We start from the raw sequence: 14,601 nt of genomic DNA, 5'->3' as shown, positions 1-14,601 counted from the left end.
AATCTTAGGTTTTATTTATCTAGTATTGCTCCCAGTATCTGGAGGTAAGAAACAGAGTGTACATATAGTGAGCTTCTGCAATGGCCAGCCATTAAAATAAGCATGTTTACTAAACTGTAAATTTAATTGTCTTTATATTTTTCCAATTCAGCTCAGAAAACCGCGGAAGTAAAGTTCATCGATGTAATTCTGGGCGTGGTGGATCAGATGAGTGGAGTGACAAACTATTTTGCCCACTCAACGGTTTTATCTATGGTTGTGCCGGGCAACCGCAATGATTCCTACTTTTACTGTGGAAATGCTGTTACTATCTTTCCTTTATCATAACCTGTTTACAAACTCTAAAGGCAAATTCAATCCTAAACCTGTGCCGTTTCTTTTCCTCTGCAAAGAACGACAGGCGGGTCCCATGCAATCATTTAAACGAGGCGCTGCGGTTTCATTGGCCAGAAGCTGCTGCTCATTGATTGGCCCCCCTGGTGTTGTGGGCGGAGCGCGGAGGTGCCCATTGGCGGAGGCGAAAAATTTAAACGGAGGCAAAAGGCAGGACTAGTTTTGCTCCGTGACTTGAGTTTGCGAGTTTGTGGGGTTGGTATCCTTTTTATTTCTAGGGTGTCGGCTTCTGGAAAACAAAGCGGGGTAAATTCGCTCCGACCATTTCCACGGCCGCGCGGTGAAGCGGTCAGCATCGGTCGGAGGTCCCTGCTCCGGAGCAGCCTGGTAGGGGGTAGGGAAGGAGGCCGGGTCGGGGTCTGAGGCTGCCATGGCGAACCGGCGACTGGGGCGAACCTGCTGGGAGCTGAGCCCTACGGAACGCCGGCCGCCGGCGGGGCGGCGGGACCCAGCGGCCCAGGAGGAGGCGGCTTCCCCGCCGACGCTGTCTCTCAGCCACTTCTGCAGGTCCCCTTTCCTCTGCTTCGGAGATGTCCGCCTGGGCGCCTCGCGGACGCTGCCCCTGGTCCTGCACAACCCTAACGAGGAGGTGGCTGAGGTGGAGATCTCCCACTTCCCGGCCGCGGACCTGGGCTTCAGCGTGTCTCAGCGTTGTTTCGTGTTGCAGGTATGTGGTGGGGCGGGGCGTGTCTTGGGCTGCGCTTTCTACCCTGTCCTTCCCGCCGCCTTCCTCCGTAGGGATGAAGCTTGGGAAAGGAATGACAAAAATACCCTCAGAGAATAAAAGCAGAGTGTGGTGGCCCTTGACACACATTTTTCCACGCACATATATAATGTTAGGGCACTCAGTTACTTGGGCGGTGACAGTGCATCAAGGCATGCCTACTTATCTTTAACAGCATTTTAAGTAAACTTTATGCAAAAAAAAAACAAAAAAAACCAGGCATTTAAAAATATGTTCCGGGTATTTTTAAATACTTTTGGTGTTTTTAAACTAATAGTTGGCACTAAGAGTGCATTCAATTTAATTTTATGACTTTTGTTTCAAGAACCTCCCACATAGCTTTTACAGCCTGCTTTGGCCAAAGTACTAGTCCCATTCCCATCACCACAAAAGAGAAAATTTGGTTCTTATTTTGACTGATGTGTCCTTTTAATTGAGTAGATCCTTGGAAAGCATGAAATCATTAACTGGGGGAGTCTAGATGGCTAATAACCACTTCATAAGGCAGTAGTAATTCAAATCTGAGGTCCATTGCCTTCTGTGTCACTGCTCATCTGCACTTCAGAACCTGGCTGGTCTTGTTTATAAATGACTGCTTTTCTTCCTATGGAAAGTTAGATTTCTGTTCTGTATAGTGATACCTTTACTTTTTTTTTGTTGTTGTTATAATGTAGAAGTAAAGTTCTTGTTTACAAACTGCTTATGATGTTATATAGATTTACTTTTCAAACAAAAAACTGTTTTTTTCCTCTGACAAACAACCGAGGTTTTGTTTGTTTGTTATTGTTGTTTTGTCATGTCAGGGTTTGGCAGATTCTACTGGACAGGCTGTATGGTGTAGATAGATGTTAAAGTCTAAACTCTGGAGCCAGACTACTTGGGTTCTAATTATTAGCCGTATGACTTTGACAAAGTTTATAGACATTGGTCACTTCATAGTTAACCAGTTGTATGAGATACCTGCAATTGTTCCTGAAACATACAGATTGTTTAACAAAGATCAATTTTATGATGTGGACTGTAGAGGAGTTTGTGAGAAAGAGGAAATTTAGTTGATCATCTTTATGTTTCTTTTTCCACAAAATCTTTATAATACAGGACCATTATATTTGAAATAGAAGTACTGCACATGATAAAGGAGTAGACATTTCAATTTTTTTTTAAAGCCACTCAATTAAAATGATCTGGAGACTATTCTATTGCTTTCATCCAGTTAGATTTTAAAAAAAAAAATTTTTTTTTTTTAGTTGTCAATGGATTTACATGTAGTGTTGAGAATTGAACCCTGTGCTTCACACATGCAAGGCAAGAGGTCTACCACTGAGCCAGGACACCAGCCCTCATCCAGTTGGATTTTATTATAGTTTTATGTTGTTATGAACCCTGTTAGTGCTGGTGACTATTTTCATTATAATGAAATGAGCAGATCAGGTGGTGGGAAAAATATATTTGACTTACCAAATGCTTTTAGGATTTTAGAGTGTTCATGAATAATAGTTGTTGTATGGTATGCTTTGATTATTTTAATTATATTGTCATAATCATTTAAAATGTATTCTTTTGATTGTAGCCTAAAGAAAAACTAGTTATTTCTGTTAACTGGACACCATTGAAAGAAGGCCGAATAAGAGAGATTGTGACATTTCTTGTAAATGATGTTCTGAAACACCAAGCCATATTGCTAGGAAATGCAGAAGAGCAGAAAAAGAAAAAGGTAATAGTTTAATCATTCTATAATTTACTCCAAGAAAATGTTTCATAATGTGTAAAAATTGTTTTGATGACAAGCCTGAAGTAACATGTATAAATTGCTTATTAAAATAATATTCAATGGTTTTTAATTTCATCAGTATATTTTGTTTGTTTTTACAGAGGAGTCTTTGGAATACCATTAATAAAAAGAAAAATTCAGCCTCTTCAAGTTATAACAAAAAGATTTCAAATGATCAAAACGTTAACAAAACATTTTGTGTTTCTCAAAAAGTTGACAGAATTAGGAGCCCACTACAGGCATGTGAAAATCTGGCTATTAATGAAGCCTGTTCTCCAACAGAAAATAGTTCTTTAACCCTTGAAGAACATAAAATACCTATATCACCTATTAGCCCTGCTTTCCAAGAATGTCATGGTGAAATTTGCTTGCCACTTTCTGTACGTCGGTCTACTACCTACTCATCTCTTCTTGCATGTGAAAATGAGGAACAGTTAAAAGTAGAAGATGCCACCATTTCAAAAGATTTTAATTTTAATGAGGAAGTCATAACTAAAACTTCCTTTCAAAGTGAGGAGAATAGTAAACTTATTCTGACCCCAAACTGTTCTTCAACTTTGAACATTATGCAAAGTCAAGCAAATTTTCTAAGTCCAGATTCTTTTGTAAGTAATAGTCATACAGCTAATAATGAAGTAGGGTTAATGACATTTCTTTCATCAGATACACTTAAAAAAGATAATTCAGAGTCTGTGAATTTGGAATCCAAAAGTATACATGAAATTTACAGAACAATTTTAAGTCCAGATTCTTTCGTAAATGATAATTATGGAGCAAATCAGGATCTAGAGTCAGATTCAGTTAATCCTATTTTATCCCCAAATCAATTTGTAAAAGATAACATGGCACATATATATACCTCTCAGCAAACATGTAAAATATTATCATTATCAAATGAAAATTCTCAGATTGCCCGGTCTCCTCAGCACTGGAGAAAAAATGAAGTTTTGCCATGTAGTCCTGAATATCAGGGTTCAAAAACACCCAAGCCTAATTTTGAAGAACTAAATCCTATAGAAGTGAAGTCAAGTTACTACAATTTTAGAAAACAAATTCACCTTAAATTTTCTGCAGTTCAGGATGTTTCTCGTTATAGCCATAATAAGCAACATAAGAGACGCCCCATACTTTCTAACACAGTTATTAAAAGGAAGACCACCATTGCCAGAGACAATCAAACTGAGATTAATAAACCAAAAGCAAAAAGATGCCTCAACAGTACAGTAGGTAAATGTGAAAAAGTAATAGATCACCCCAAAGAAACAGAAACTTTACATTCTCATCTTCCAATTATCGATTCAGTATTAAGTAAACCTAAGTGTTATAAAAGTGAAGTAACTAATTCTACGACAGCTTTAGTTGCTTGTAAAAGAAAAAGTGATGGAAACATGGAAGATACAAATGTGAAGGTTGCTATTATAGAACATATGGATATACCCAAAATCAAAAGAATCCACTTTTCTCCCTTGGAATCGAAAACATCAACTGTTAAAAAAATAAAGATGACAACACCAATCTCAAAACGTACTAGCAACAGAGAGAAATTAAGCCTTAAGAAGAAAACTGGTGAGTATTATTTATAAAATCTCTAGTGTATTTTCTGTTTTGGTTTAGTGAATCTGCTATTGATAAGCTTATATTAACTTGTACTTTCCATTTGTCAAATTGCTCAGTGGAAGACAGAACAAATAGTGTGGGACTAATTTCTGAAATTGTTGCAATCTTGTTTGTTAAACTTTGGATATTTTTTAAAATTTTATTTATTTATTTTTTAGTTGTAGATGGACACAATACTTTTATTTATTTTTTATTTATTTTTATGTGGTCTTGAGAATTGAACCCAATGCCTCACATGTGTGAGGCAAGCACTCTCCCACTGAGTCACAACCCCAGCCCAAACTTTTGATATTTTACTCATGAATTTTCTGCAATAATTCTGTTTTTTAAAAAATATTATATCCAAATATTTATCTCAATTTGATATTTTTGGTACCTCCTTAAGTTTTACACCCTAAGAATGTATTTGACATGTCTTGCCTTAGTCCACGCCCTAACTAGAAGGCCCAGTGAAGTTCCTGGCCGCATACTAGCATCGGAAAGATTGTAGGAAAGACCTTTTCATGTCCTGTGCTCCTAATAAGCTTACTCTGTCTTCGCCTCTGCCCATCCACTTATTGGAAATGAAGATAGGTCCCTAGAGTTCTCCATTTCTTAGAGAAGAATATTTTTCCTTTTCTAGTATTCACAGCTTTATCACACTGCCTCAGAAGCAGACAGGATTAATCCCATCACACTTTTAACCCAAAATACCTCTTCTGACAATCAAGATCCAAGCAGGAAAGTAACCCACACTATGTATTTTACCAGATAATTTGAAAGAATTCTAGGCCTCCTAAGAAATATACACATCTCTCATTTGAACATCCCTCAATTTGAACTGTTTTCTTTCTCCTATTCTGTAAATCCTTCTATATCCTTTGGACTCACTGTTCTTCATTAGCACTTCTTTGCAAACATTCTCCTACCTTGTTACCCTGTTGCAGCCTGACCTTCTCTTGACAACAGTGCTTTCATTATAACCCTCTCAAGTTCTGTCTGCATTCTCTCCTACTTTTATGATTTTGGAGCTCCTGCTGGAATCTTCTAATATCTACTTTTTATTTTTTATCTATTTCCAAACTAATATCCCCTCTCTCCCTTAAAAACAAGCAAAAAGAAAATAACAAAATAGCTTAAAGCTCATTTTTCAGACTTTCTCATCTCTGTCCTCTCTTGATGCAGAGAATGATTCACTCTCAAAATTTTGAATCTTGCTTATTATACTTTATCTAAAACTACTACTATTATGATTTCAAAATCATTTTAGAATATCTTTCTAATACTCTGGGAATTTAGTTCTAACCTCCTTAGGTCATGCTCTCCTAAAAGCATCTTAATCTCCAGTTACTATCTCTATAAGTTCCACATTTCCTCTAGAACCCAACTTCAACATTGTTTATACCCCACTGTACACATAGTTCTTTAATCCACCACTGTTTCCATGGCCCTCATCTCTGACCTATCTGTCTTTCCTAATTCAGCTTGAATTCCATGGTTCAACATAAGCACTTCCTCTGCCTTCCTTCCCTTCATTGTCCATGCAGCAAATTCCAACTGTATTTCAGTCTAACTTTGCCTACTGTATGCCTGAACCTTGCTTGGTTGTTCTTTATGACTACAAACCCCAAGTAATCCCTGAACTCTTTTTATGGCTGTATTTTCCTGGCTTATTGACTTTGCTATAGGGTACCTCACCTTTTTCTCCTGAAACTTCTCTTTCCTCCTGTCTTATGATTGATAATAGTAGCTAACATTTACTGAGTTCTTTTATGTGTCAGACCTAGTTGTGAGTGCCTCACTATTACCTCTTTTAATATTTATGACATTCATGTGCAGTAAATGTTATTTTTACCCATAGCACAATTTTACAAATAGGTACATTGAGATTTGAGTAATTTGCCCATTTTATAGTCAGTCAGTGATAAAGCTGGGATTCTACCCCAGGTAATGTCAGTTCTGTGATCTTTATCCAAGCTGATGACCCGTTTCCTATTTCACTGAAGGAGTAGAAATATAGATGCTTCTCTATTTATTAAGGATTACATCCAATAAACCCATTATAATCGACCTTAACAAGAAAAGTTTCAATAAAATAGCAAAAACTGATTGAAGTGGATTCAACAATTTTAGGTGATGAATTGGAAATAACTAATAAAGCTCCTTTCAAAATGATGTTTTACTTCAGAAAATAACTTTTAATTAAGTATAATCTATATGCAAAAATTATACAAATCAGTATATAACTCAGTGAATGATCACAAAGGGAACATTGACTCTATTAAGGAGTTTTGCTTAAAAGAAAATGTAAGCAACATAAGCATAGAGCATAGGCTGAAGGGATAAATGGTCAGTGAGTTCCACACTGTAAATCCAGTGATTATTTCTCAATCTTTTTTTTTTTTTTTGTACTGAGGATTGAACCCTGGTACATTTAACCACTGAGCCTCAGCCCTTTCCTGTATTTTATTTGGAGGGTCTGGCCAAGTTGCTTAGGGTCTCCCTTAGTTGATGAGGCTGGCTTTGAACTCATGATCCTCCTTCCTGAGCCTCCCAAAGTGCTGGGATTACAGGCGTGCACCACCATGCCTGGCTATTCTCAATCTTCATCTTGAACTATTTGTAAACAGTTTGGAGCCTTGAACCTCTGTCTTCTTGGAACATTTTATCTTGCCATTCTCATTCTCCTGGTTTTCTTCCTTCTTCATTGACTGCTCCCTTTCAGTTTTCTTTGTGGGAAGTTTCTTATTTCCCTTACACTTTGGATTACAGAGAGCTAGTCATTAAACATTTTTATATTTTTACTCATTCTCTTAATGATCTCATCTTATATCATAGCTTTCAATACTATCTATAATGTAGACCTCCCGTATATTTCTTCAAGATGGGCCTCTAATGTATAGACTCATATTTTCAACATAGGATATTTCTACTTGACTGTATAATAATCTTCATTACTTAATTCATGCAAAACTAAACCTTTGTTATCTTCACTCCCCAAACAGACCCTCCTGGTTTTCATTTCCCATCTCTGTAAATGATACATCTATTATTTCTCAATAGTGAGGCCCAAAGCTGTGGAATTGTCCTTATTTGTGTTTCTCTCTCATCCTTTCTTTATAAACTCAAATGCAGATCTGATTCTAAACTCAGTCCACCAACAAATTTTCTCTTTCCTTCAAATATAATCATAATCTGATCACTTCTCACTCACCATTGAATGGCACCGTTTGGGCCAGTCTTTGTCATTGCAGGATGTGCAAACAGATCTCCTTGCTTTCACCCTTGACTTTTCCATGGTCTGCGAACCCACATACTACTTTTAAAATATTAGAGGCTTGGACTGTTCAGTTCCATAACATCTAATGACTTCCTGTTACAATGAAAGCCAAAATTCCTACAGTGGTTTACAGGTCCCTATAACATCAATATTATGACCTTTTGACTTTCCAGCCTCTTACTTTTCTCTTTCCCTTGCTCACTGTTTTTTACCACTTTGGCTTCCTTGTAGTCCTTGAAACTTCAAATATGCTCTGTCCTCAGGGTATTTTTAGTTTGTTGTTTTCTCTAACTAGAATGACCTTTTTATTTAGTTCACTCATCATCGTATCATGTTCAAAACAGTGACTTGACCCAGGTTCTCAAACGCTACCGAATATTTAGAGTCACAGTTTAAACTTAGGTTTACCTAGCTACAACATAAATGTTTTTTTTTTTTTTTTTTTCCACCATTCTTGTCAAACTATTGGGGTTTAAATGGAAGAAAAGCTAAATAAAAGTTTTTATTTGGGGTAACGACCAAGGATTATAGTGATAGCACAATGGGATTCACTGGCTTCAAAGTTCTGTGCCAGTGTATAATTATTAAAACAACTCTTCTAATTTTCCACTATGTGGTGTTTTTCTTCCTTGCTCAGGAAACTCCAATGGTGCTGTACTGTTATCAGATGATTTACAAAATTATTATTCTGTCATTTTAGGTCATCAGTTATATGATCTCTGTTTATCTAGCCAGATATCTTTATTCACCATTCTGTCTGTGTATCCTCTTACTAACATTCATATCTGTTTTTCTCTCATTAATTCAATCCTTTATTTCAAGTACTATAACCAACTTTTGTTAATACTGTTCTCTAATGAATTTCCCTCTAATTATATTCCCTTAGAAACTAAATACAGCTTATGTGACATCTTGAACCTACCTGTTAGTTCTATTTCTTGCTTTACTGTTTTTTTGTAGATATGTTCTGATCCAATAACAAATTATTTGATTCTAAGAAACATATCCATTTTGGTCTCCTGCAAGGTTTACAACAAATGAACAGAATGAATTCGTGAATGAATGAATGAACAAAGACCACTGAATTTTTGACACTCAAACCCGTACCTGTTTTTGAGGCGGCCATGTGGTTGAACCTCTTTGTTAGGTTTAGAGAGAACTGTACATATTTGGTATCTGATATATGAGCCCATAGAAGAGCCAGTAATTCACTAAGATCTGCTCTTGCTTCTTTCTCTTCTGACAAACAATTCTCCAGATATATTTCTTCAACACTAATGAGGCCCCTTAATAAAGCACATATTAAGTGTTCATACATTGTTTAGGCTCTGTTTTCCCAGGGAAAAAATATAATTTGTATCCTCAAGCTACTCCCAGTTTTAATGATTAAGCTCTGCCCAGGGAATTATTGAAGCATAAAAGCAGAGATGTTGTATGAATGGCAAAGAATATGATAAGGTACTAATGCAGGCTTCCTAATGAATAAAATGATTTCAATGCGGAGGACTAGCTTGTTGAAGGTTGCAAAGTGAGTCTCCCTATTATGTTTTAAATGTTCAAATAAAAAGAAAATTATAACTTAATAAATGTTATAACTTGATCATGTTCCTTATCTTCATAATAGGTATAGATTTGAGATTCATCTAAAACAAGAGTAAGCAGATTTTTTTTTTTTTTTTTTTTTTTCCAGGGATTTTTAAAAAATAACTTTTTAAATACCTTTATCTTATTTATTTATTTTTATGTGGTGCTGAGGATCGAACCCAGGGCTTCACACATGCTAGGCAAGTGCTCTTTCACTTGCCTACTACAACCCCAGCCCCTTTTTCTTTCATGGTTCAGATAATAAATATTTTTGGCTATGCAGGCCATATTTCTATCACAACTATTTAGCTCTGCCATTAACAATGTGCCTGTGTTCTAATAATTTTTTATTTATAGTCGCTGAAATTTGAATTTCATGTAGTTTTTATGTCATCAAATATTATTCACTTCATTTCCCCCCATTCATTTACAAATGTAAAAACTATTCTTTGCTTATAGAACATACAAAAGAAGATTGTGCTGGATTTTACACATGGGCTATAGTTTGCTCTAATTAGGAAAGATGCTTACATTTAGTAGCAGAATATGCTGGTATGAAACCTGCTTTTGAGAGAGTGAACTGCTACTCCTATAGGTATTTGCTACTATGAATTTTATTGCCTTTTCCTTTATAATTACTTGCTATTTATTAATCATGTGAGCTATATACTTGGGAATCAGTCTGTTCTCATTCTTCACCACTTTCCTAGTGAGTTGGTATTAAGACTTATTGTTTCGACTATTAAAACAACTCTGCTGTGTTTCCTACCTTTGTTAAAAATTATTTTCTCATATCTAACTTGGCTAATAACTACCTGGTATTTTTTTATCTTTAGTCATAACCCCATTCATTTTCTTGCTTATACTATTTTCAAAAATAAAGATGAAGGTGTTATTTCTTGGAACAAAATCTGTCACTGAAATAGAGGGTACTTCAAACTTGTTAATAGTGCAGGCTCTAGAACTTGACTACCCAGGTTCAAACCCCTGCTGCTTCCTAACTTATGTGACCTCTAAGCCCTAGAATCCTAATTATGTAAATTTTGGATAATTATAGTACTGTTTTCATAGATTTATTGTGATAATTATATGAGTGAAAGATTGATACTTAATAGCTCTTGGCATAGTATATTCAATTATTAGCTGCCACTATTATTAATATTGTTGAACTCTTCCCTTCCTCTTCCAACTTCTTTTATGTAATTTCTTATATGTGTTTATTCTTTGTTGTATCCTTGTTATAGTTTTGTCAGCAAGCCATATCCCTTGTGCTTAATATTCATTTTAGGAGTTAGCACATGTATATTTTCATCCAGAAGGTCTTTTATGCCCTTTTTAAACTTTTTCTGTATTAGACTTAACTGCCTATAAGCTGTGACAATTATCTTTCTATTCTGTATTTTCCCTGTACCTAACACAGTCTGGAATATATGCACATAGTCAATTGTGGTTAAATCTGGACAGTAACTTCTGTAGACAAAAATTAAATGTGTTTCTTTGGTCTGTATATTCTAGATGTTGGTTTCATTGACCACTAAGTTCGTAATATTAGTATCTGAAGCATAGTAATTATTAAGTATTTGCTAAATGAATATGATTATGAAGAACCCATACTTTTAATTTTAAATGAGCTACCAACTTTGGGAATTTTATTTTTAATGCTATTAATTTTGTTTTCTAATGTATTTTAGATTCAATGGCATTCAAAACGCCTATTTCTAAAACAAACAAAAGGATAAAACCCATTGTTGCTGTGGCACAGTCTAATTTGACCTTCATAAAACCATTAAAAGCAGGTAAGTGCTTATTATATTTAAACTGAAAATATAGTTTATTATATTTAATCTGAAAAAGTGACATGGAATGAAGCATCAATTTCATTTCAAATGGAAATGAGTTTTTTAAAAAAATTGAATAAAGGCCTTGAAGAATTTTTAAAGCGTGTATGCAAATTATAATTAAGGTATTCTATCAGATTTTACTGAAATTGCTTCATGGTAGGTTAGGATTTTTAAATAATCAGGGAATTTTGTTTTACTCCCTATCATTTTGCTTGATCACATTTCATACCCAAAATGTTTTCAAGTCTTTGCAGCAAGTAGTGAAAAGCAAATATTGTTCAGTTTTTTTATTATGGTTTCATTAGTTTAAAAAAAAAAGTTATTTTTCTATATATTGTACAGTAATTTACTAGAAATTTTCATATGTAATAATCTAGTTGTATTCTTAGATATTCCTAGACACCCAATGCCATTTGCTGCAAAAAACATGTTTTATGATGAGCGCTGGAAGGAAAAACAGGAACAAGGATTCACTTGGTGGCTAAATTTTATATTAACTCCGGATGACTTCACTGTAAAAACAAGTATTTCTGAAGGTAAACATTAAGTTAATGTTTAAATTTAATAATACTCTTGTTTTAGCAGACCAAAATTTGACAGGATTTGTCATTCTTTAATTATATATACTTTACTTATTACGTTATATTTCACTAATTTATTGACCTAAGTTTTTAAGATTGTGTAGGTAATTTTTCTTACATAGGTTGACATGAATAGATTTTCTGTACTAAAAGTACTGAAACTTGCTTTTTCTTTTTACCTTCCATTCTATCATTTTATCAGCCAATGTAAGCAGTCCTTTGTGGCCTGAACATTTTGGATGTATTGACTCCACTGTTAATACCTTAGTTTAAGGAGTAGGTCAGAAAACTGCATAGTACAGGGACTGTGAGAGACAATTCAGATGAAATTTTAAAACACTGCAGTGTTTATTCTGGAAGAGAAGACTTGGGTGTGGGATAAGGTAGAAGCATGACACTTTGAAACATTTGAAGCATTTTCTTCTGAAAGAGAAAGAAATCTAACTTTTGTGTATTCTTCATAGAAATTATAGGAATCCATTTCAGATAACCAAAATGATTTTAGTTATCAAACCATTGTGTAATCTTACAAAACGGTGATTTCCCCATTGTTGCAATGTTCAAACAGACCATATTTCACATTTACCAGAGAAACGTGTAGGATTTCTTCTATTAGATGCAGAGTCTCTGGTTTAATTCCTAGTTCCTTGATCCATTTTGAGTTAAGTTTTGTGCATGGTGAGAGATAGGGGTTTAATTTCATTTTGTTGCCTATCGATTTCTAGTTTTCCCATCAACATTTGTTGAAGAAGCTATCTTTTCTCCAATGTATATTTTTGGCGCCTTTGTCTAATATAATTGTAATCATATGATTCTGTGTTCTCTATTCTGTACCATTGGTCTACCAGTCTGTTTTGGTGCCAATACCATGCTGCTTTTGTTAATATTGCTCTGTAGTATAGTTTAAGTTTGAGTTCTGGTATAGTGATGCCACCTGCTTCACTCTTCTTTCTAAGGACTGCTTTTGCTATTATTTTTCCAGATGAATTTCATGACTTCTTTTTCTATTTCTATGAGGAGTATCATTGGGATTATGATTAGAATTGCATTAAATCTGTATAGTGCTTTTGGTAGTATGATCATTTTGACAATGTTAATTCTGCCTATCCAAGAACAAGGTAGATCTTTCTGTCTTCTAAGGTCTTCTTTAATTTCTTTCTTTAGCGTTCTATAGTTTTCGTTGTAGAGGTCTTGCACCTCCTTTATTAAATTTTGATTCTCAAGTATTTTATTCTCTTTTTGAGGTTATTGTAAACAGGATAGTTTTTCTCATTTCCCTTTCAGAGGATTTGTCACCGATGTACAGAAATGCATTTGATTTATGGGAATTGATTTTGTATCCTGGTACTTTGCTGAATTCATTTTACTAGTTTTCTGGTGGAGTTTTTTGGATCTTCTAGGTATAGAAGAATCATAGGCAAATAGTGCTAATTTGAGTTCTTCTTTTCCTATCTGTATCCCTTTAATTTCTTTCATCTAATTCCTCTGACCAGTGTTCCAAGAACTATGTTAAATAGAAGTGGTGAAAGAGGGCATCCCTGTCTTGTTCCAGTTTTTAGAGGAAATGCCTTTACTGTTTCTCCATTTCAAATGATGTTGGCCTGGGGCTTAGGCTTATCATAGATAGCTTTTATGATGTTGAGATATATTCCTGTTATCCCTATTTTTCTAGTGCTTTGAACATGTATAGGTACTGTATTTTGTCAAATGCTTATTTTGCATCTATTGAGATGATCATATGATTCTTTAAGTCTATTGATGTAATGAATTGCATTTATTGATTTCCATATATTGAGTCAGCCTTGCATCCCTGGTATGAAACCCACTTGATCTTGGTACATTATCTTTTTGATATGTTTTTGTATTCAATTTGCCAGAATCTTATTGAGAATTTTTGCATCTGTGTTCATTAGAGATATTGGTCTGAAGTTTTATTTCTTCGATGTGTCTTTGCCTGGTTTTGGAATGAGGGTGATATTGGCCTCACAGAATGAATTTGGAAGTGCTCCTTCTTTTTCTATTTCACAGAATAATTTATAGAGTATTGGTATTAGTTCTTTAGAACTCAATTGTGTATTCATCTGGTCCTGGGCTTTTTTTGGTTGGTAGGCTTCTGATGGCGTCTCCTATTAATATGTTTAAATTATGTATATCATCCTGATATTCAACTTGGGCAAGTCATATGTCTCTAGAAATTTGTCAGTGCCTTTGATATTCTCTATTATATTGGAGTACAAGTTTTTAAAATAATATCTAATTATCTTCTGTATTTCTGTAGTGTCTGTTGTGATATTTCCTTTTTCATCACGTTCATTAGTAATTTGAATTTTCTCTCTCCTCTCTTTGTCAGCATGGCTAAGGGTTTGTTAATTTTATTTATTTTTTCGAAGAACCAAGTTTTTGTTCTGTTAATATTTTCTTCTTTTTTTATTGGTTGTTCAAAACATTACAAAGCTCTTGACATATCATATTTCATACATTAGATTCAAGTTGGTTATGAACTCCCAATTTTACCCCAAATACAGATTGCAGAATCACATCGGTTACACATCCACATTTTTACATAATGCCCTATTGTTGCGCCCCCTCTTGTCGCGACTTCTTGCCCGCAAGAAAGACGCAACCCAAGAATCTTCTTTCAGCAGTTTTTATTCAGGCCCCTGATAGTTCTTCTTCTTTTCTCGGATGCCCCTCCCAGCCTTAATAAAGCATCTCAAGCCCCAATGCAAAGCAGCCACGTGGAGCTTTCTCATAGAGTGATGAAAAGTCATGCGCCAACTCTCCCAAACAAGGAGTTGTTTGTCACAGACCACAGCGGAGCCAGCGCCATC

At 35.1% G+C, this 14,601-nt stretch overlaps 1 protein-coding gene across 1 annotated transcript in view; it reads left to right on the top strand.

Annotated features, from left to right (window-relative positions):
* Positions 1-224: 224 nt before the first annotated feature.
* Aspm (assembly factor for spindle microtubules) overlaps positions 225-14,601 on the top strand; it is a 54,717-nt gene continuing 40,340 nt past the window's right edge. The window contains exons 1-5 of the mRNA XM_015483791.2: positions 225-1,060; positions 2,688-2,831; positions 2,990-4,454; positions 11,040-11,144; positions 11,579-11,725. Of these exons, the coding sequence (XP_015339277.1) occupies positions 764-1,060; positions 2,688-2,831; positions 2,990-4,454; positions 11,040-11,144; positions 11,579-11,725 (2,158 nt within the window). The 5' untranslated portion in view covers positions 225-763. The remainder of the gene's footprint in view (positions 1,061-2,687; positions 2,832-2,989; positions 4,455-11,039; positions 11,145-11,578; positions 11,726-14,601) is intronic.

The sequence above is a fragment of the Marmota marmota genome, unplaced genomic scaffold (assembly GCF_001458135.2).
Source record: "Marmota marmota marmota unplaced genomic scaffold, marMar, whole genome shotgun sequence".
In the NCBI taxonomy this organism is placed as follows: Eukaryota; Metazoa; Chordata; class Mammalia; order Rodentia; family Sciuridae; genus Marmota; species Marmota marmota.
Note: the sequence above shows the minus strand (reverse complement) of the source record. Positions and strands in the feature narration are given on the sequence as shown.